Source organism: Schistocerca serialis, chromosome 8, assembly GCF_023864345.2.
Source record: "Schistocerca serialis cubense isolate TAMUIC-IGC-003099 chromosome 8, iqSchSeri2.2, whole genome shotgun sequence".
NCBI classification, from domain to species: domain Eukaryota; kingdom Metazoa; phylum Arthropoda; class Insecta; order Orthoptera; family Acrididae; genus Schistocerca; species Schistocerca serialis.
This window is the reverse complement of record NC_064645.1, coordinates 638574449-638595690: the sequence shown is the minus strand read 5'-3', so window position 1 is coordinate 638595690 and position 21242 is coordinate 638574449. Positions and strand designations below refer to the sequence as shown.

The 21242-nt window shown below is 42.8% G+C and overlaps 1 protein-coding gene across 3 annotated transcripts in view; it reads right to left on the bottom strand.

Annotated features, from left to right (window-relative positions):
* Positions 1-21242, bottom strand: part of LOC126416765 (probable phospholipid-transporting ATPase IIB) — a 173583-nt gene that overhangs the window by 6550 nt on the left and 145791 nt on the right. For all 3 annotated transcript variants that reach the window (XM_050084607.1, XM_050084608.1, XM_050084609.1), the window contains one exon: positions 15342-15545. In XM_050084607.1, coding sequence (XP_049940564.1) covers positions 15342-15545 — 204 coding nt within the window. The remainder of the gene's footprint in view (positions 1-15341; positions 15546-21242) is intronic.

Sequence of the window (21242 nt, the reverse complement as noted above, 5' to 3'; positions counted from 1 at the left end):
GAAGCTAAGATGGTAGATTCATGGTGGTTTTGATGGCAGTGACAGTATACAAATATAACATGCAAGTACCGTTAAAAATATTAAATCTGAAAAATGAAAAAGTTTCAAATTAATGAAAAGTAACATTAACCCACACTCTGTAAAGAGAAAAAAGACCAAGATAAGATGTCAAAAGTTTTAGAGAACTTCAACTCCAACCAATGGCATGCAAATCACCACGTGTTTCACACTGAAATAGAAGTGACATGCAGCCACCACAATTACTGAGCTTCACAAAACAGTAGTAGTAAGCCATTGCCACTAAACAATTTATTGCCATGGCAGCATTTTTATTCTATTGCATTGTGGAACTTAATGATGATGAGCGCTTGAGAATGAGGCCACTCACTAGTTATGAAATAATAAAGAATCATGAGCACAGTAGCTGTGGAAGAGTTACTTCACATTCTTTTCTGGTTCATTTACTTAATGAATCTCTACTCATAGAACCACACAATGATACACATGTACTTTTGTTGTTTAGAATTCTGTTGGATACTGATACTCTCAAAGACTCCATCAAGTTGGAGAAAACTGTGCATCAACTGACGGAATATTTTGAGCTTTCAAACCAACTGCAAAGAAACAGCCCTCTCATCACTCGTTGTCACCTCCACACTTTAATTAAACCAGGCTTCAATTACTTATCCTCATACTCAGAAAGAACATCTTATCCACAATCCTTCCTACCCAATCTAAGAAATAACCTTGTGTCATAACTGCTCCCAGTCTCTTTTCACTAAGGCCATACACCTGTAGAAGACCCAGGTACAAGGTCTGTCTTACACACCTGCTCTGTTCAGCCTATTCCAGTCCTGTCACAGGCATACCCTAGCTTACTGGTCTTGTGAAGCATATATATAAGCTCTGCTGTACTTTCTGCACAGTATTTTATGTGGACATTGTGGTGTAACCGCCAGACACCACACTTGCTAGGTGGCAACCTTTAAATCAGCCGCGGTCCGTTAGTATACGTTGGACCCGCGTGTCACCACTATCAGTGATTGCAGACTGAGCGCCGCCACACGGCAGGTCTAGTCTAGAGAGACTCCCTAGCACTCGCCCCAGTTGTACAGCTGACGTTGCTAGCAATGGTTCACTGACTACAGACGCTCTCATTTGCAGAGATGACAGTGTAGCACAGCCTTCAGCTACGTATTTGCTACGACCTAGCAAGGCGCCATATTCAGTAACTACTGATATTGATATTGTGAATCATGTACCGTCAAGAGCGACGTTCATCATTAATGGATTAAAGTTAAGTATCAAACTACTTACGTCCGCTTTCTGAATTCTAATTCCTTGTCATGTTCCAGACCTCACATCAGTATAGTTCTTCCCTCCTCACACCAGCCTGCGTGAGCTAAAACGCGTGCATTTCGGCCTCCTCTAGTAACACGGTGTTGGCTTTTCACCCAACACAACATTGGCGACGAGTCAAAACGGTGTTCTTATCTATACTGCCCTGATTTCATTGTGTCATGGCTTTGCCACAATCTCCAGATGTACTGTCCGAATTTTATCGCACAGCCGACCTCGGCGAAGATCAGTTTGGATTCCGCAGAAATGTTGGAACACGTGAGGCAACACTGACCCTACGACTTATCTTAGAAAATAGATTAAGGAAAGGCAAACCTACATTTCTAGCATTTGTGGACTTAGAGAAAGCTTTTGACAATATTGACTGGAATACTCTCTTTCAAATTCTAAAGGTGGCAGGGGTAAAATACGGGGAGCGAAAGGCTATTTACAATTTGTACAGAAACCAGATGGCAGTTATAAGAGTTGAGGGGTATGAAAGGGAAGCAGCGGTTGGGAAGGGTTGTAGCCTGTCCCCGATGTTATTCAATCTGTATATTGAGCAAGCAGTAAAGGAAACAAAAGAAAAATTCGGAGTAGGTATTAAAGTCCACGGAGAAGAAATAAAAACATTAAGGTTCGCCAACGACATTGTAATTCTGTCAGAGACAGCAAAGGACTTGGAAGAGCAGTTGAACGGAATGGATGGTGTCTTGAAGGGAGGATATAAGATGAACATCAACAAAGGCAAAACGAGGATAATGGAATGTAGTCGAATTAAGTCGGGTGATGCTGAGGGAATTAGGTTAGGAAATGAGACAAAGTAGTAAAGGAGTTTTGCTGTTTGGGGGAGCAAAATAACTGATGATGGTCGAAGTAGAGAGGATATAAAATGTAGACTGGCAATGGCAAGGAAAGCGTTTCTGAAGAAGAGAAATTTATTAACATCGAGTATAGATTTAAATGTCAGGAAGTCGTTTCTGAAAGTATTTATATGGAGTGTAGCCGTGTATGGAAGTGAAACATGGACGATAAATAGTTTGGACAAGAAGAGAATAGAAGCTTTCGAAATGTGGTGCTACAGAAGAATGCTGAAGATTAGATGGGTAGATCACATAACTAATGAGGAGGTATTGAATATAATTGGGGAGAAGAGGAGTTTGTGGCACAACTTGACAAGAAGAAGGTACCGGTTGGTAAGACATGTTCTAAGGCATCAAGGGATCACAAATTTAGCATTGGAGGGCAGCGTGGAGGGTAAAAATCATAGAGGGAGACCAAGAGATGAATACACTAAGCAGATTCGGAAGGATGTAGGTTGCACTAAGTACTGGGAGAGGAAGAAGCTCGCACACGATAGAGTAGCATGGAGAGCTGCATCAAACCAGTCTCAGGACTGAAGACAACAACAACAACAACAACCAACAACAACAACAGAATCAGCAGACGCAGGCATTACTGGATGCCCTTGGACAGCTCATCCAGGTTCAATGTGCAATGCAAAACAATGCGGCAGCCGCCGCTTCACCGCTAACGCAGCCACAACACGCCGTTGCACCGTCTTTCAGACCTTTTGATGTTGCGCTGGAAAGCTGGACGGAGTGGTCACGCCAATTTGGATTCCATCTCGCCGCCTACAGAATTCAAGGTAATGAGCGGCAGCCTTTTCTTTTGTCGTCCGTTGGAGTGCAAATATACCGTGTGATAGTCAAATTATTTCCCCGACGCGACGTAGCTACTCTGTCCTACAAAGAAATTTTGTCTGCATTACATGCATATTTCAAACAATCAGTCAATTTAGTTGCAAAACGGTATACCTTCTTCCATACAAAATGTACGGCAGGTCAGACTAATGGGGAGTGGGTTGCAACCTTGCAAGGCCTTACTAGGGATTGTGCCTTTGAGTGTCAATGTGGACTCCTGTATTCAGATACTATGGTGTGTGATGCAATTGCACAGAACGTTTCTGATGTTCGTATAAGGGAACACACTTTGAAACTAGTCAATCCCTCCCTTCAACAAGTGATGGACATATTGGATCGGCAGGGCACACTTGACTTTGCTCAGGAATCATTTGAAACTTCGCCAGCCGTGTGTCAAGTTCACCGACCCCCCGGGCGAGCACCACGGAGCAGTAAACAGCCCTTGCGCCCGGCCGCGCCGCTGCCGCCAGGCTCTCAGCCACGTGTGCCGCGCCGGCAAGCAAATGCAGTGCTCAAATCATGCCTGCGGTGCACTACTAAACATTCGCGTGAGAATTGCCCGTCACGCCAAGCTATTTGCTTTTACTGTATAAAAAAGGACATGTTCAGAGTGTTTGCCAGAAAAAGCTCAGATCAGAAACTCAAAACCATTCCAGGCCCTTTGCTTCGCGCCGGAATCGGCATCGACCCAAGCATACTCAGGATCGCGAAACTTCGTCCATGGAAATTCATGTAGTTCATTCCACTCCGCCCAGTGCCACTCTCTCTAACAGTGACTGTGTTCGTCCCACAAATAGTGTGCTTCAACATCACCGGAAATCCCGTCAAGTCGCAAGTGATTATGTACCAGTGTCTGTTCACGTTGCACGAGACACGTCGCTCTTGTTGTCAGCAGGACAATAAACTTTTTGTAGACTTGGACATTAACAGCAAAGTGATACCATTCCAGCTTGACACTGGAGCTGCAGTTTCACTGATCAATCAAGACACTTACAAACTGCTGGGCACACCTTCATTGCGTGCCGCAAATGTTAAGTTAACTAGCTATTCAGGTCAAGAGATCCCTGTGTTAGATCAGTGCAGCCTTCTTGCAACATACAAAGGACAAACAAAACTTGTGTCATTTTACGTACTTCGTTCTCCTTTTGCAGTGAACTTGCTTGGTTTCGATTCATTTCAGTTGTTTAACTTGTCTATAGTACATCAGGTCCTATCAGTGAACCAGACTGTGCCTTCAGACAGTGTTTCTCGTCTATATGAAGAACTTGCAGACATTTTTGCACCGGGTCTCGGTTGCGCTGTGAACTATAATGCACATTTGGAACTGAAAGTAAACGCGCAACCGAAATTTTTCAGAGCGCGCAATGTTCCCCACACATTGTGTGATGAGGTTGCAAAACCATTACACGATTTGGAATCACAAGGTGTAATTGAACGTGTGCAGGCGTCTCTCTGGGCATCGCCCTTAGTAATTTTGTCAAAACCATCCGGAAAATTGAAACTTTGTGTGGACTTCAAGGCAACAGTGAATCCACAACTAGTGATTGCAACTTTTACTTTAGCCTGCCCGGAAGATCTTTTTGACATACTGTGCTTGGGCAAATAATTTTCGAAGTTGGACCTAGCTGATGCGTACTTGCAAATACCGGTGGACGAAGAACCCCAGCGTGTTTTGGTGGTTAACACACATCTTGGTTTGTATCAATTCAAACGACTGCCATTCGGGTGTGCATCCACCCCTGCATTGTTTCAGCAATATCTACAAACTGTTTGTGCGTCGGTCCCTACTGCAACAAACTATCTGGACGATATTGTGATCTCCGGAAAGACGGAAGAAGAACATTTAGCCAATCTCAGAACATTATTTCAGGTCTTGCAACACAATGGTCGTCGCTTACGGGAGGACAAATGTGTGATTTTTGCTAGTGATTTGCCATACCTGGGACATGTACTCAATGCCCAAGGCATACATCCCAGTCCCACGAACCTCCGTGCCATACAAGACTTGCCTTCGCTGCAGAATTTGAAGCAGCTACAGAGTGTGCTGGGAAAAAAATCAACTATTATCACCGATATGTGCCGCATGCCTCTCCCATTTCAGCTCCGCTTCATCGCTTACGCCGTGAAGGTGTTCCGTTCGCCTGGACAACGGAATGGAAACGCGCCTTTCACCAGTTGAAATCAGCGTTGCTTTCCTATACTTGCTTTACGCCATTCGATCCCCGGAAGCCCCTTTTCTTGATGGTGGATGCATCGGATTTCGCACGGTCGCCCTATTGCCTTTGCGTCCAAATTGCTCTCGTCTGCGCAAAGAAACTATTCACAGATCGAGAAAGAGGCATTGGCTCTCGCATTTGGTGTTACAAAGTTTCATGATTTCTTGTATGGTCATCACTTTACCATAATCACAGACCACAAACCTTTGACATCGCTTTTTCATCCGAACAAGCCTGTACCTCCACGTACAGCACAGAAATTCCTTCGCTGGTCTATTTTCCTCTCGCAGTACCACTACAAGATCTTGTATCGGTCCACTCTAAGCACGGAAATGCCGATGTGTTGTCCCGTTTGCTTGTTGCTGAGCATAGGGCATTCGATTCCTCCGAACTTGCTTGCATGTTCATTGATTCGGAAACCGATGACATGGTCGAATCGTTTCCGATTGATTTTTGTTGAGTAGCTACAGCCACAGCTGCCTTCCATTTTGTCCCATGGCCACGCACCGCCGCCTGTTCTCCCGCCGGCGACGCCCGTACTGGACGCATCGCTGCAGCCACTGAGCGCTCCCCTGGGTCACCTGCCGCCGATCGCTTCCCGTGACCAGTTGTCCTCCGACATGCAACTCTTGCCCGCTCTGGACCATATGTCGTCTTCGCCTGTCGAGTGCCCTGGCCCGATGGAGGTCGACCCTTCGGCCCCCCGTCTCTCTACGGGCACATACACCGCATGTTGGCGTGCACCCTGGACTAGGTTTTCAGGTGTTCCCTAGCTCCCCGTGGTCCGAATGGCAGGGTGCGGGTGGCACAGCCTCACCTGTTATTAGGCTCCCCACCTCGTCACATACGTCAACATGGGGTCCTCCCCACGGCGGGCGGAGACCTTATACCACAACCGTCCGCCGATTTGTGGGGGAGGATTGTGTTGTCACCGCCAGACACCACACTTGCTAGGTGGTAGCCTTTAAATCGGCCGCGGTTTGTTAGTATACGTCGGACCCGCGTGTCGCCACTATCAGTGATTGCAGACCGAGCGCCGCCATACGGCAGGTCCAGTCTAGAGAGGCTCCCTAGCACTCGCCCCAGTTGTACAGCTGACTTTGCTAGCAATGGTTCACTGACTACAGACGCTTTCATTTGCAGAGACGATAGTGTAGTATAGCCTTCAGCTATGTCATTTGCTACGACCTAGCAAGGCGCCATATTCAGTTACTATTGATATTGATATTGTGAATCATGTGCCATCAAGAGCGACGTTCATCGTTAATGGATTAAAGTTACGTCCGCTTTCTGAATTCTAATTCCTTGTCATGTTCCAGACCTCACTTCAGTATAGTTCTTCCCTCCTCACACCAGCCTGCGTGAGCTAAAACGTTGCATTTCGGCCTCCTCTAGTAACACGGTGTTGGCACTTCAGCCAACACAACAGACATGACTACCAACCAGCTCCCAAAATGTGGCAAAGAGCAGAGTTGACCACCCACTGGCAGACAGCACATCAGTTCCATAACCCTCTTGGTTTCAGACTCCACTAAACTGTGCTCCACACCTTCATCCACACCTGCCACATGACCTGAACTTCATTCATTCTGAACTCACACCCTCCTCTCCAGAGCCTCCCTCCCCCTTCCTCAGTTTTATCTGGACTTTCCAGTCCACTTTTCCAAGACACTGTGCACAATTTACGTTGTTTTACAGAGATATACTAAAATTAAGTACTCATCATTCACAAACCAATGCAGAAGGCCACATGAAAAATTTGTGCACGTTGCACATTTATTTTCTTATATTTATGTACAAAAGCCAGCTTACGAAATTTCCTTTGTGTACAAGTAAAATGATGTGTCAGATAAATTCACTTTGAAAACCTATATCCTAAAGCTTCATGTAAAATTTAAATGTGCTTTTCATGTTGGCTATATCAAAATCCAGCCTTGTGTCATGATAAATTGCACATTTTCAAATGCCGAGTGCAGTGAAAAACATTTTGTGTTTCAGCATCAATTGTAATCTACATATGCGCTTTGTATCATTTTAGTAGTATTCTTGATTAGGAAAAAATATCATTTGCACTAAATTTCAGTGTATATCTATGTGAAATATTATATATTTATGTGAATTTTTGGAAGTTACGAGTGTTCTGATTAAGATATTTCGTGTTAGGTAAGTGTATGTGATTTACAGTTACTGTCAAACATATTGTAATTAACATATCATGTTACATGTAGTTTTCCCTTCGCACAGGAGTGCATCTTGTATGCATTTATTGTGTATTAACACTTTTTTTTCCAAGTTTGTTAGTGACAATTACCTCAAAAATGTTTCTGGGAATCAGTAACTTATCACACTTTTTTTCTCTTGCCACAATTAAATCTCTCTTTGAGTGTTTATTGCTTCATCTCTTATTGGAACATTTAACACTTTATAGAATAACAGATCAAGAAATTGAGAGGGAATGGCAATTTTACGTTAAATTTATTTGTTTACTGTTCTGTAACGTAATGTGGCAGAAAAAAATGCAGACCCATTGTGCATGCTGTTCTCAGCCATGGAATGAATAACTTGATGCCTAAAAACAACTGGAAATCGCCCTGACTGCTGTCAAACAGTTGGAAGGGAAGCGCTTCAAATATTGGATGGATGCTACAGATGATACGGCTACAAATTGCAAAGCATGCTCCCAAACACATAGCACATGGTGGTTATGACACATCATGCTCACTCTTAGTCACAAATGGACCTTATATTAAAAAGATGCTCCTCATAAACTCACAGCATATTTTACATATAGCACATGCAATAAGAAACATGAAAAAAAAAAAAAAAAACATGGAATGCCCCATTAAATTTGGAGAGAATGACAGCATGTTCCTCTTTCTACTGAATACAGAGTTTCTTAAAAATACAAGGTGCGGTCCATATTGATTTGTACGTCTTCATTCATTGTACGCAATCTGATATACCATTACAGTTGCACATCTGTAGTACTTTGGTCTCCTCTAGGTGGCAGGACAATCACCAGAAGTGTAATACCTTCATAGTGCAGCCCATTTTCTTAACAGCCACCATTATGTGAATGGACAAGGAGTGTGAACATCAATCACAACACTGAATAATGTGGTTCCTGTGGAAAGAGGGTATGAGCACTGTGGATATTCAAAGGTGACCGGTGGCAGTGAGTCTTGTGCACCATCGTGAAAATTGGGTGGATGGCTGAAAAAGTGGCCACACTTCAACAGAGAAAGAAATCAGTTCTTGAAGGAAAGTGATTGTGGTAACACCAGTCAACATTTCAAGTGTGGAAAATAATATTCAGGAGAATACCTGCATCACAATCACGAAACTGGAGGCAGCCACAGGACTTTCCAGAAACACACTGCTCCACTTAGTGCACAACACCTTCAGTATGGGTAGGGTATGTTCCAAGTGGGTTCCCGAATCCCTTGCAGCTGAATGCAATGGCACAAGGAAATGTGCAGTGATTGCCTTCAATACCAAAGCCAGAATACAGAAGGTTTCATGCTGAAACTCTTGACACAAGAAGAATTGGCCCCACAATCGCGAGGTGGAGATCAAAGCCCAATCGATGCAGTCGAAGCAAACAGGCAGTGTCTCACCTAACAAGTTCCACACAGCGCCTTCAGTGGGAGAAAGCACATGGCCACAATCTTTAGGGACAAGGATGGAAACCACCTCACTGACTGGCTGGAACCAGGGACCAGGGCCCAAGAACCACTAGTAACAGCATGGCACGTGTGGACCCTTTCCACAGGTTATGCCGTGCCATTCAAAAGAAACTGCCATGAAAATTGGTGAAAGAAGTGCTCTTGGAACAGAACAATGTTCATCCCTATATGAGTTGGACAAGCACGGCTACCATCGCTGACATGGGTTTCCAGGTACTGTCACATCCACTGTATTCTCCTGACTTCACCCCTTCTGATTACCACCTATTCAGGGCTATGAATACAAAATTTCACAAATGCACATAGGAATTGCAGTGGGTGTGGTAGACTCCAAAAAAGTGGTTCGAGGAGGGCCTACGTAAGTTACTACATCGGTGGCACAAGTGTGTGAAACTTAATGAAGACTATGTTGAAAAAGGGCATGTATCTTCTGAGGCATGGGGATATTTTACATGAGGATTGGAACTTAAATAGTGGCAATTATTTATTCACAACTGATACAGAACAGGTACATTTTTGCACCTGTACTGTCCTTCAAATTAGCACCAGTGTTGTGTAGAACCTATTGCCAGTGATGTGGAAGGCGTAGTACACTGTTAGCAGAGCCTGTTCTGTTGATGGTGGGAATGAAGCAGTCTACTGCCTTCGAATCTCTGGAACAATTCTGAGGTGAATGCCACGAAGTGGTTCCTTCATCTTCGGAATCAAATCAAAGTCACAAGGACTTAAGTCCGGGGAGTATGGTGGGTGGTACAGTACTTCCCAGTCCCATCAACCGAACAGACCCCAGTCCCACCAACGGAACAGAGCAGCCACAGCTTGCGCTGTATGCGCCCGTGCAGTGTCATGAAAAATGATGCATGGGTTGGCAGAGAAAGTGTCGCTGCTTCTTTTGCAAAGCTGGTTGCAGGTGATGCTCCAAAAATGAACAGTAATACTGTGAACTGATGGTCTGCTGTGGAGGAACATAATGTGTTAGGATAACCTCATCACAGTCTTACACGTACATGTACATTCCATTCGCACAATCAACATAACGGGCTCTGCTAACGGTATACTACGCCTTCCACATCACTAGCCATGGGCTCTACACAATAATGGTGACTACTTTGAAGGACAGTAACAGGTGCAAACATGTAACTCTTTTGTATCGGTTGTGAATAAATAGTTGCCACTATTTAAATTCCAACCCTCGTATATGTAATCTTTACAATAGATACACTGATGAAGTCTTCAGCCCCTGCTTTGCTTTAGATATTTTGATGATATCTTTACCATATGGCCTCATGGTGAGGCTGACCGGCTAAAATTCCTAGAATCTCTAGATACCTTCTCCCAATTAAATTTCACATGGTCCTATTCTGAATCTCATGCCACTTTCCTTGATGTTGATTTTGTCCTCACCGAAAGCCAGCTACACACTTCTGTCCACATTAAACCTACAACAAACAACAGTACTTTCATTCTCATAGTTGCCATCCTTTCCATGTCAAACGTTCCCTCCCATACAGCCTTCGCACTCGAGGGAAATGTATTTGTTTGGAGCAGACACTTCACAGCAGTACACCACCATTCTCACCTCACCATTCACTGCTTGTAATTATCCCACCAGCCTAGTTAAATAGCAGATTTCCCGGGCCATTACATCCAATCCTGGTACTGCTGATCCCTCCACAAAACAGCTTCAGAGCACACCAGTGGTGACTCAGTATTATCCTTGTCTGGAATGTGTTAATCAGCTACTTCTACAGGGTTATGACTTCCTAAAATAATGACCTGAATTGAGATCCATTCTGTCTGAAATTTTGACAATCACACCTAGAATAGCTTTCCATCGCCCTCCCAATCACCACAATATTCTTGTCAGACCTAATGCTGCTTCTGTGCCCATCTCCCTATCCTATGGTTCCTACCCCCATGACTGCCCCTGCTGCAAGACTTGCCCTATGCACCCTCCTACCACCATCTATAATAGCCCTGTAACTGGCAAAAAATATACTACACGTCACATTCCAGCTATTATGTGAACACTGTTCGGCCTTCTACATCAGCAGAACTACCACCAAATTATCAATCAGAACAAATAGGCATAGGCAGAGGGTGTATACTGGCAACTCGCATTATATTGTTGCAGAGAATGCTCTACAACATGAAACTCGTGACTTCGGTGCCTGTTTCACCACACGCGCCACCTGGATTCTTCCTCCAGACACCAGATTCTCAGAACTCCACAGGTGGGAACTAGCATTACAACATGTCCTTGGTTCTCACTACTCACCTGGTATTAATTTACATTAATTTCTTCTGCCTCAGCATTTCTTTAATGTAACTACTCTTTGCTTCGGTCCATTTTAGTTTTCTACATCTTTCATTGTCTTTCCCATATATTTTTCACTGCCCCCCTCCCACCTCTGTTATGTGCAATGCACTTAGCTTTTCACTCATATTAACTCATGTGTGATGTTTAAACAATAATCTCTGTGTGTATATTACCCTGTTCTCCACCTGTAAGCTATTAGGTTTTCAAATCTCGTCCGATGCACTCCCCAACAATCAGTGTTTCCTTCTGATCATGTACAGTAAGTCTCCCCTGACCCACAGTTCTGAGTGACTTTCCCGAAATCTACTCCTTTTCCTAGACCTCTCCAGTCCTTTTCCTTCCCCTTAAAACCTTCTGCCTGAAGGAGCAGCCACTGTTTCTGAAAGCTTGCCAATTTCACCAGTCTTATGTGTGTGTTCTGCCGCTGCTTCGTGAGTAGATTTTTTATCTGTATGTTTCACATCACGCTAGATTACTACTATACTGAACAAAACTACTAAATTTAATGATAATTTTTTTTTTCCAACCAGTAGCAAGATCCCACGTTATTGTTAGTGCTTTCATTTCCATTTCCAAAATTACTTCATAATGTCAACATGCACCCCAAAAAAACCTCTTCATAAGGAATTTAAATCTTGCTTCAGATGTTGTACAAGGCACCATTTCCAACTAAAAATCAATCATCTTTCATTAAAGGGTTTTTCAATAAGAGCAATAAGATTTTCAAAGTTAGCCCTTAGTGACTCCAACATTTGTCTTTTTTGACCATGCTTGAATTCTCTTGAATGTTATGAATGAAACTAACGGAGTGCAAGCAAACACAGGTAAGATAAATATATGAATATCTTGCAAAAATCATAAAACACCATGGTTTGATGATTAACTCCAGCACCACGAAACGTACTACTGGAAATTTAAAATAAAGACACTGTAACATCACGTATGCCTGTGAATGATTAAATTAGTCAGATGAGACGCAATCGACATTTTTCTTCAGCCTATCTTAACATTACCAGGCATAATGTCAGAAATGCTTCTCTGGCACCTATTCCCTTCCTGTAACCAAACTGATCTTTGTGAACATTGGGGCTAAGGTACAGACAGACAAATAATTTACCTCTGCAGAACACAAGTTGAAGGTCAAGAAAGATAACTTCATGTTCAGAAGGATATAAGCTACTATGACTGCACCACAAATTGTTGACTGTTAGAGGGGTGACACAAGCACCAAAAAAGGAACCTAGCAATAATCAGCCATCTCATTGTTAGTGGAGTAAGTCAGCCAATGGTTGTATTGTAGACTGTAGTTTCAGCAGCAGCTGAATATCTACAAGCAGCTGCGACTTTTCCTGCAGTAGGTATATAGCAGGTTTGCACCATATCACCACTATTGTTCAACTTATACATTTACAAGGACATGGCGAAACAGTTGGCATACACTTACTACTAATGTGGTTCTGTGTTCTGTGAACAAGTAAAAGAGCTGTTGTAGGATCTCTTCTCACTTCAATGATCACATTTTCACATAAAGAGCTCTTAGACAAAATAGCACAGAAAGCTACACATCTGGAACCAAAATTGTTCTACAGTTTTGTGGACAATATTGGTTGGAATCGTGAACAACCCCCCGATGAAATTTTGTGACATCTCAACAGTATACAGAGCAACATCAAGTTCACCACTGAGGTGGAAGAAAATGGAGACCTACCATTCCTGGACATTCTGAAAAAGAAGAATCTGAAGAATACATGGGGGTACTCCATCTACAGGAAAAAAGGACATTTGAATTTTTACCACAATCCTAGAAGCTGGCACCATCTAGTGTAGCTTGGTGCACCGAGCTCTAGCCACCTGCAAGAGCAGCCTGCTTCCTGAGTCACATCCCCTCTGAAAAACTTTCTGCAAGGAGAGCTACATGGAGAACTAAGTGAAATATATTCTTCAGAGAAATGGAACTAAGAAGAAGAAGGTGGCAAGACATCACATGCATGACTTCCTTACAGAATGCAGAACCACCCACTGCCATGATTCCCAAGAACCATCAAGAAATAACACAAAAACCCCACATTTCATCTAACACACAATATTGGGACATCTTGGTCTATGTCAAAGGTCACATAGGGCTAAACACCTCATGTTTGCTGTTTTGTCTAGAGTGTGGTAGACAATACAATGGCCAGGTGCCATGCACTCTCTCTCATATCTTCTCCACTATTTTATAAGGAGAATTCTTTTTTGGGATCCACAGCTGATAAAGCATTTGTTTTAAAAACAGAAGTTCCCAAGCTACAGTTTTGGCCCCCCCCCCCCCCCCCCCCAGAATTACAGCATCAGTTTTTATGTCACAGATTGAAGCACAAGTGTTCATTCACGCATACAGCTCAGCTGGAATGTGCCGTCACCAATGGTCACAGTTAGACTAAAGTTTAATCTAACTGTAACCAATAAAGATACGAGATTCCAGCTTGACAGCTTGGCTGTGAAAGTAAAAGACAATCTTGTCAACTAGAAACAGTGTCTGCGTGGAATCCTGCATTAACAAAAATCCAGCAATAACTCTCTTGGCTATGATATTGCTCACTAATCACATACTACACCACAAATTGGGACACATTCTTCCGGAGGCCCACGAGTGGTTCATATGTTGCTCTCTCAGCAGAGGAGGAATGTACAGACATTAAAAAAAGTTTTGCATCACCTCGGTTCTGAGAGTTCTGCAACCTGTACAGAAAATTGGAATAGATATCAACATAAACATCATTTCCGCCCTTTTTATTGCTCATGAAAACCACACATTGTTTGTTGTACAACCATACTGCAAGACCTTCAGAGGTGGTGGTCCAGATTGCTGTACACACTGGTACCTGTAATATCCAGTAGCACGTCCTTTGGAATTGATGCATGCTTGTATTCGTCGTGGCATGCTATCCACAAGTTCATCAAGGCACTCTTGGTCCAGTTTGTCCCACTCCTCAAGGGCGATTCGGCGTAGATGCCTCAGACAGGTTGTGGGTCACGTCATCCATAAACAGCCCTTTTCAATCTATCCAGGCGTGTTCGATAGGGTTCATGTCTGGAGAACATGCTGGCCATTCTACTGCCATACTACTGCAGTGGTCATCCACTGCAGTAGTAGCCCTTGGGTGGCCTGAGAGAGGCATAGCATCGACAGTTCCTGTCTCTCTATCTCCTCCATGTCCGACCAACAATGCTTTGGTTCACTCCACGAGGCCTGGACACTTCCCTTGTTGAGAGCCCTTCCTGGCACAAAGTAACAATGCAGACACGGTCAAACTGTGATATTGACCATCTAGGCATGGTTGAACTACAGACAACACGAGCCGTGTACCTCTTTCCTAGTGGAATGACTGGAACTGATCGGCTTTTGGACCCCCTCCGTCTCATAAGCGCTGCTCATGCATGATTGTTTACATCTTTGGGCAGGTTTAGTGACATCTCTCTGAAAAGTCAAAGGGACTGTGTCTGTAATACAATATCCATGGTCAATGCCTATCTTCAGGAGTTCTGGGAAATGAGGTGATGTGTGTAATTCCCAAATACTTTGAAATTTCACTTGCCCTGAAGATGACAAACAGCAAACTTGTCCAAACATTCCGTCAAGACACTGTTGTTACTTGGCACATAACCCATAATTTCATCCATAGTAATTGCTTAGAAGTCCATCAGTCTCATAAAGCTGCAGACAGGTCATCAGACTTACACTGCAGCAGCTAGTTCATGCTATACAAAACACACTGAAATACAAATTTCTCATAAAACTAATTTATTTCTGTCCACATAGCTTGTAATATTTTAATCAGTGATAAAATCATTAATGAACTTTGTGTTTGGTGGTGAACCCTCCACAGTTAGCTGAAAGGGTTACTTTTGAGGCTTTTCTGCAAGGGCAGTAATTTAGGCCTGTCTACCAGTTTGACAGTATACTCATAATGGAAAAACCAGTACTTGGGAAGCTAATTAATGAGGACCCTGTTAAAATATAGAATTCTTAGATACGTATATAATGAGATGGTATGCACTAAAATGGAAAGCACTACAAAATAATTCTTGTACATACCAAAAGAATCCTTCATAACAATAAGCGACAGGATATAGAGACCCAGGCTGAAGAACTCTGCTAGTACCATAATGTAATGCCATGTCCTGATAGTTAATGCAACCATAATCAGTTCAGTAAGGATTAATGCTGTAAAACTTATGGCAACAATATGAATAAACTCATCTTCAAACAGTATAAGGGCCCCATACATTATAACACCACCTGAAAAAGGAAATTCATTGTTTACAAAACAAATATAAAAAATTAACACAGAAGACATTAGTTAGAGTCAGAAAATTAAACAATGCTGTTGAATGTAATAAAGCGTAGTTATTTTTTGGCTCCAGCTAGATACTGTATTGTCAAATTGGTCTAAACTGCAAGGAATGAAAGCTACTCTCAATGGCTTTATTAAAAACTTATTTGGGATGAGTAGCTGACAATTTTCTTTTAATTTATTTGCCAAGAGTAGATGTCCTTGTCTACACTTCAGCCAAGTTGATAGTGTTGATAATTTTCCCCGCCTGGTTGTAAAATATAAGTTCTACGTCAACAAACTGCACAAATATAACCATACAACTGTCAGTTGTTACCACTGCACTAACTGCTGTTGCAAACCAGTATATAATATGAACAGCATTATCTGTATCCCACCCCAGAAACTTCCAATGATATTTGCGGTTTAGTTTAAATTTTGGTATTGTATGCATCCTTATGACAAGTTACTATGAAATATATTCAAGTGTATGTTAGCTGTATACAAAGGTTAGTTTCAGTTTTAAATTTTGTTTGTTAGCATTTTACTATCCCTCTTTGTCTTTTTAAAAAACACAATCTTATGACTATCTACACAGCTGAAATTAGTAATAACACCAGTTATGTGACCTGGGGCTGAAAAGATATAATAAATGAGGTCTAACCAGTTGATACGTTTGTGTGTTGAGAGCAACTGAAAACAACAACTTTTTGGTGGGATGAGCAAATATGGCCAGAGTGCTTTAGGTAAATAAAATAGCGTTTTTGAAAGCAGGCTTCCAACATGGATGTGTGGATGGATGGAGAGGGTTTTAAGGGCACACGACGGCAAGGTCTTCAGCGCCCGCTCAGTAACAGATTGAGATGGGTGTCAAGAAAAGACTCGGAACAATAAGATTAAACAGTACCAATATAATGGAAGGAAACATTCCACGTGGGAAAAATTATATATAAAAACAAAGATGAGGTGACTTACCGAACAAAAGCGCTGGCAGGTCGATAGACACACAAACAAACACAAACATACACACAAAATTCAAGCTTTCGCAACAAACTGTTGCCTCATCAGGAAAGAGGGAAGGAGAGGGGAAGACGAAAGGAAGTGGGTTTTAAGGGAGAGGGTAAGGAGTCATTCCAATCCCGGGAGCGGAAAGACTTACCTTAGGGGGAAAAAAGGACAGGTATACACTCGCACACACGCACATATCCATCCACACATACAGACACAAGCAGACATATTTAAAGACAAAGAGTTTGGGCAGAGATGTCAGTCGAGGCAGAAGTGTAGAGGCAAAGAAGTTGTTGAAAGACAGGTGAGGTATGAGTGGCGGCAACTTGAAATTAGCGGAGATTGAGGCCTGGCGGATGACGAGAAGAGAGGATATACTGAAGGGCAAGTTCCCATCTCCGGAGTTCGGATAGGTTGGTGTTGGTGGGAAGTATCCAGATAACCCGGACGGTGTAACACTGTGCCAAGATGTGCTGGCTGTGCACCAAGGCATGTTTAGCCACAGGGTGATCCTCATTACCAACAAACACTGTCTGCCTGTGTCCATTCATGCGAATGGACAGTTTGTTGCTGGTCATTCCCACATAGAATGCATCACAGTGTAGGCAGGTCAGTTGGTAAATCACGTGGGTGCTTTCACACGTGGCTCTGCCTCTGATCGTGTACACCTTCCGGGTTACAGGACTGGAGTAGGTGGTGGTGGGAGGGTGCATGGGACAGGTTTTGCATCGGGGGCGGTTACAAGGATAGGAGCCAGAGGGTAGGGAAGGTGGTTTGGGGATTTCATAGGGATCTAATCTTCAGCATTCTTCTGTAGCACCACATTTCGATAACTTCTATTCTCTTTTTGTCTAAACTATTTATCGTCCACGTTTCAGTTCCATACATGGCTACACTCCATACATGGCTACACTCCATACACATACTTTCAGAAACGACTTCCTAACACTTAAATCAATACTCGATGTTAACAAATTTCTCTTCTTCAGAAATGCTTTCCTTGCCATTGCCAGTCTACGTTTTATATCCTCTCTACTTCGACCATCATCAGTTATTTTGCTCCCCAAATAGCAAAACTCCTTTACCACTTTAAGTGTCTCATTTCCTAATCTAATTCCCTCAGCATCACCCAACTTAAATCGACTACATTCCATTATCCTTGTTTTGCTTTTGTTGATGTTCATCTTATACCCTCCTTTCAAGACACTGTCCATTCCGTTCAACTGCTCTTCCAAGTCCTTTGCTGTCTCAGACAGAACTACAATGTCATCGGCGAACCTCAAAGTTTTTATTTCTTCTCCATGGATTTTAATACCTACTCCGAATTTTTCTTTTGTTTCCTTCACTGCTTGCTCAATATACAGATTGAATAACATCGGGGATAGGCTACAACCCTGTCTCACTCCCTTCCCAATCACTGCTTCCCTTTCATGTCCCTCGACTCTTATAACTGCCATCTGGTTTCTGCACAAATTGTAAATAGCCTTTTGCTCCCCGTATTTTACCCCTGCCACCTTCAGAATTTGAAAGAGAGTATTCCAGTCAACATTGTCAAAAGCTTTCTCTAAGTCAACAAATGCTAGAAACGTAGGTTTGCCTTTCCTTAATCTAGCTTCTAAGGTAAGTAATAGAGTCAGTATTGCCTCACGTGCTCCAATATTTCTACGGACTCCAAACTGATCTTCCCCGAGGACAGCTTCTACCAGTTTTTCCATTCATCTCTAAAGAATTCGCGTTAGTATTTTGCATCCGCGACTTATTAAACTGATTGTTCGGTAATTTTCACATCTGTCAGCACCTGCTTTATTTGGAATTGGAATTATTATATTCTTCTTGAAGTCTAAGGGTATTTCGCCTGTCTCATACATCTTGCTCACCAGATGGTAGAGTTTTGTCAGGACTGGCTCTCCCAAGGCCGTCAGTAGTTCTAATGGAATGTTGTCTACTCCTGGGGCCTTGTTTCGACTCAGGTCTTTCAGTGCTCTGTCAAACTCTTCACGCAGTATCGTATCTCCCATTTCATCTTCATCTACATCCTCTTCCATTTCCATAATATTGTCCTCAAGTACATCACCCTTATATAGACCCTCTATATAATCCTTCCACCTTTCTGCTTTCCCTTCTTTGCTTAGAACTGGGTTTCCATCTGAGCTCTTGATATTCATACAAGTCGTTCTGTTTTCTCCAAAGGTCTCTCTAATTTTCCTGTAGGCAGTATCTATCTTACCCCTAGTGAGATAAGCCTCTACATCCTTACATTTGTCCTCTAGCCATCCCTGCTTAGCCATTTTGCACTTCCTGTCGATCTCATTTTTGAGATTTTTGTATTCCTTTTTGCCTGCTTCATTTACTGCATTTTTATATTATCTCCTTTCATCAATTAAATTCAATATATCTTCTGTTACCCAAGGATTTCTACTAGCCCTCGTCTTTTTACCTACTAGATCCTCTGCTGCCTTCACTACTTCATCTATCAAGGCTACCCATTCTTCTTCTACTATATTTCTTTCCCCCATTCCTGTCAATTGTTCCCTTATGCTCTCCCTGAAACTCAGTACAACCTCTGGTTTAGTCGGATTATCCAGGTCCCATCTCCTTAAATTCCCACCTTTTTGCAGTTTCTTCAGTTTTAATCTACAGTTCATAACCAATAGATTGTGGTCAGAGTCCACATCTGCCCCTGGAAATGTCTTACAATTTAAAACCTGGTTGCTAAATCTCTGCCTTACCATTATATAATCTATCTGAAACCTGTCAGTATCTCCAGGCTTCTTCCATGTGAACAACCTTCTTTTACGATTCATGAACCAAGTGTTGGCTATGGTTAAGTTGTGCTCTGTGCAAAATTCTATCAGGTGGCTTCCTCTTTCATTTCTTAGCCCCAATCCATATTCGCCTACTATGTTTCCTTCTCTCCCTTTTCCTACTACTGAATTCCAGTCACCCATGACTATTAAATTTTCTCTCCCTTCACTATCTGAATAATTTCTTTTATTTCATCATACATTTCTTCAATTTCTTCATCATCTGCGGAGCTAGTTGGCATATAAACTTGTACTACTGTAGTAGGTGTGGGCTTCATGTCTATCTTGGCCACAATAATGCGTTCACTATGCTGTTTGTAGTAGCTTATCCGCACTCCAATTTTTTATTCATTATTAAACCGACCCCTGCATTACCGCTATTTGATTTTGTATTTATAACCCTGTATTCGTCTGAACAAAAGTCTTGTTCCTCCTGCCAGCGAACTTCACTAATTCCCACTATATCTAACTTTAACCTATCAATTTCCCTCTTTAAATTTTCTAACCTACCTGCTCGATTAAGGGATCTGACATTCCACGTTCCGATCCGTAGAACGCTAGTTTTCTTTCTCCTGATAACGACGTCCTCCCGAGTAGTCCCTGTCCAGAGATCCGAGTGGGGGACTATTTTACCTCCGGAATATTTTACCCAAGAGGACGTCACCATCATTTAACCATACAGTAAACCTGCATGCCCTCGGGAACAGTTACAGCTGTAGTTTCCCCTTGCTTTCAGCCGTTCCCAGTAACAGCACAGCAAGGCCGTTTCGGTTAGTGTTACAAGGCCAGGTATACACTCGCACACATGCACATATCCATCCACACGTACAGACACAAGCAGACATATTTAAAGACCTTTAAATATGTCTGCTTGTGTCTGTACATGTGGATGGATATGTGCGTGTGTGCGAGTGTATACCTGTCCTTTCTTCCCCCTAAGGTAAGTCTTTCCGCTCCCGGGATTGGAATGACTCCTTACCCTCTCCCTTAAAACCCACTTCCTTCCGTCTTCCCCTCTCCTTCCCTCTTTCCTGATGAGGCAACAGTTTGGTGCGAAAGCTTGAATTTTGTGTGTATGTTTGTGTTTGTTTGTGTGTCTATCGACCTGCCAGCGCTTTCGTTCGGTAAGTCACCTCATCTTTGTTTTTAAATATAATTTTTCCCACGTGGAATGTTTCCCTCTATTATATTGATATCACAAATGAACTAATATTTTTATGGCATTATGTTTACAGATGCCTAAGCTTCTTGTATTACACCTATGACCAATCACCAAAACTGCTACTGCCGGCTATTGCAAAATGGCAGAAGCAAAGTTGTAGACCCAATACTTCACCTCTGAAGGGATTACCTACAAACAAATCCAGGGTACAACAGCTATGGGCACCCACACGGCACCATCCTATGCCAACCTATTAATCGGCCATCTAAAGGAATCCTTCCTAAAAACTCAGAAGCCTAAACCCCTCAGATTCATTGATAACATCTTTGCTATCTGGATGAAAGGTAAAGACAACCTATCCACATTCCTCCAGAACCTCAACAATTTCTCTCCCATTTGCTTCACCTGGTCCTACTCAAGCCAACAAGCCACCTTTCTAGATGTTGACCTCCACCTTGAAGATGGTTACATCACTACCTCCGTCCATATCAAACCTACCAACCACCAGCAATACCTCCACTTCAACAGTTGCCACCTATTCCACACCAAGAAGACACTTCCGTACAGCTTAGCCACCTGTGGTCATCACATCTGCAGTGAACCCTTCAGTGACCGTAATTGTCCTCCCACCCTTGCTCAAAAACAAATCTCCCATGCCTTATCTTTCCAGTCTCCCACCACCTCCCGAA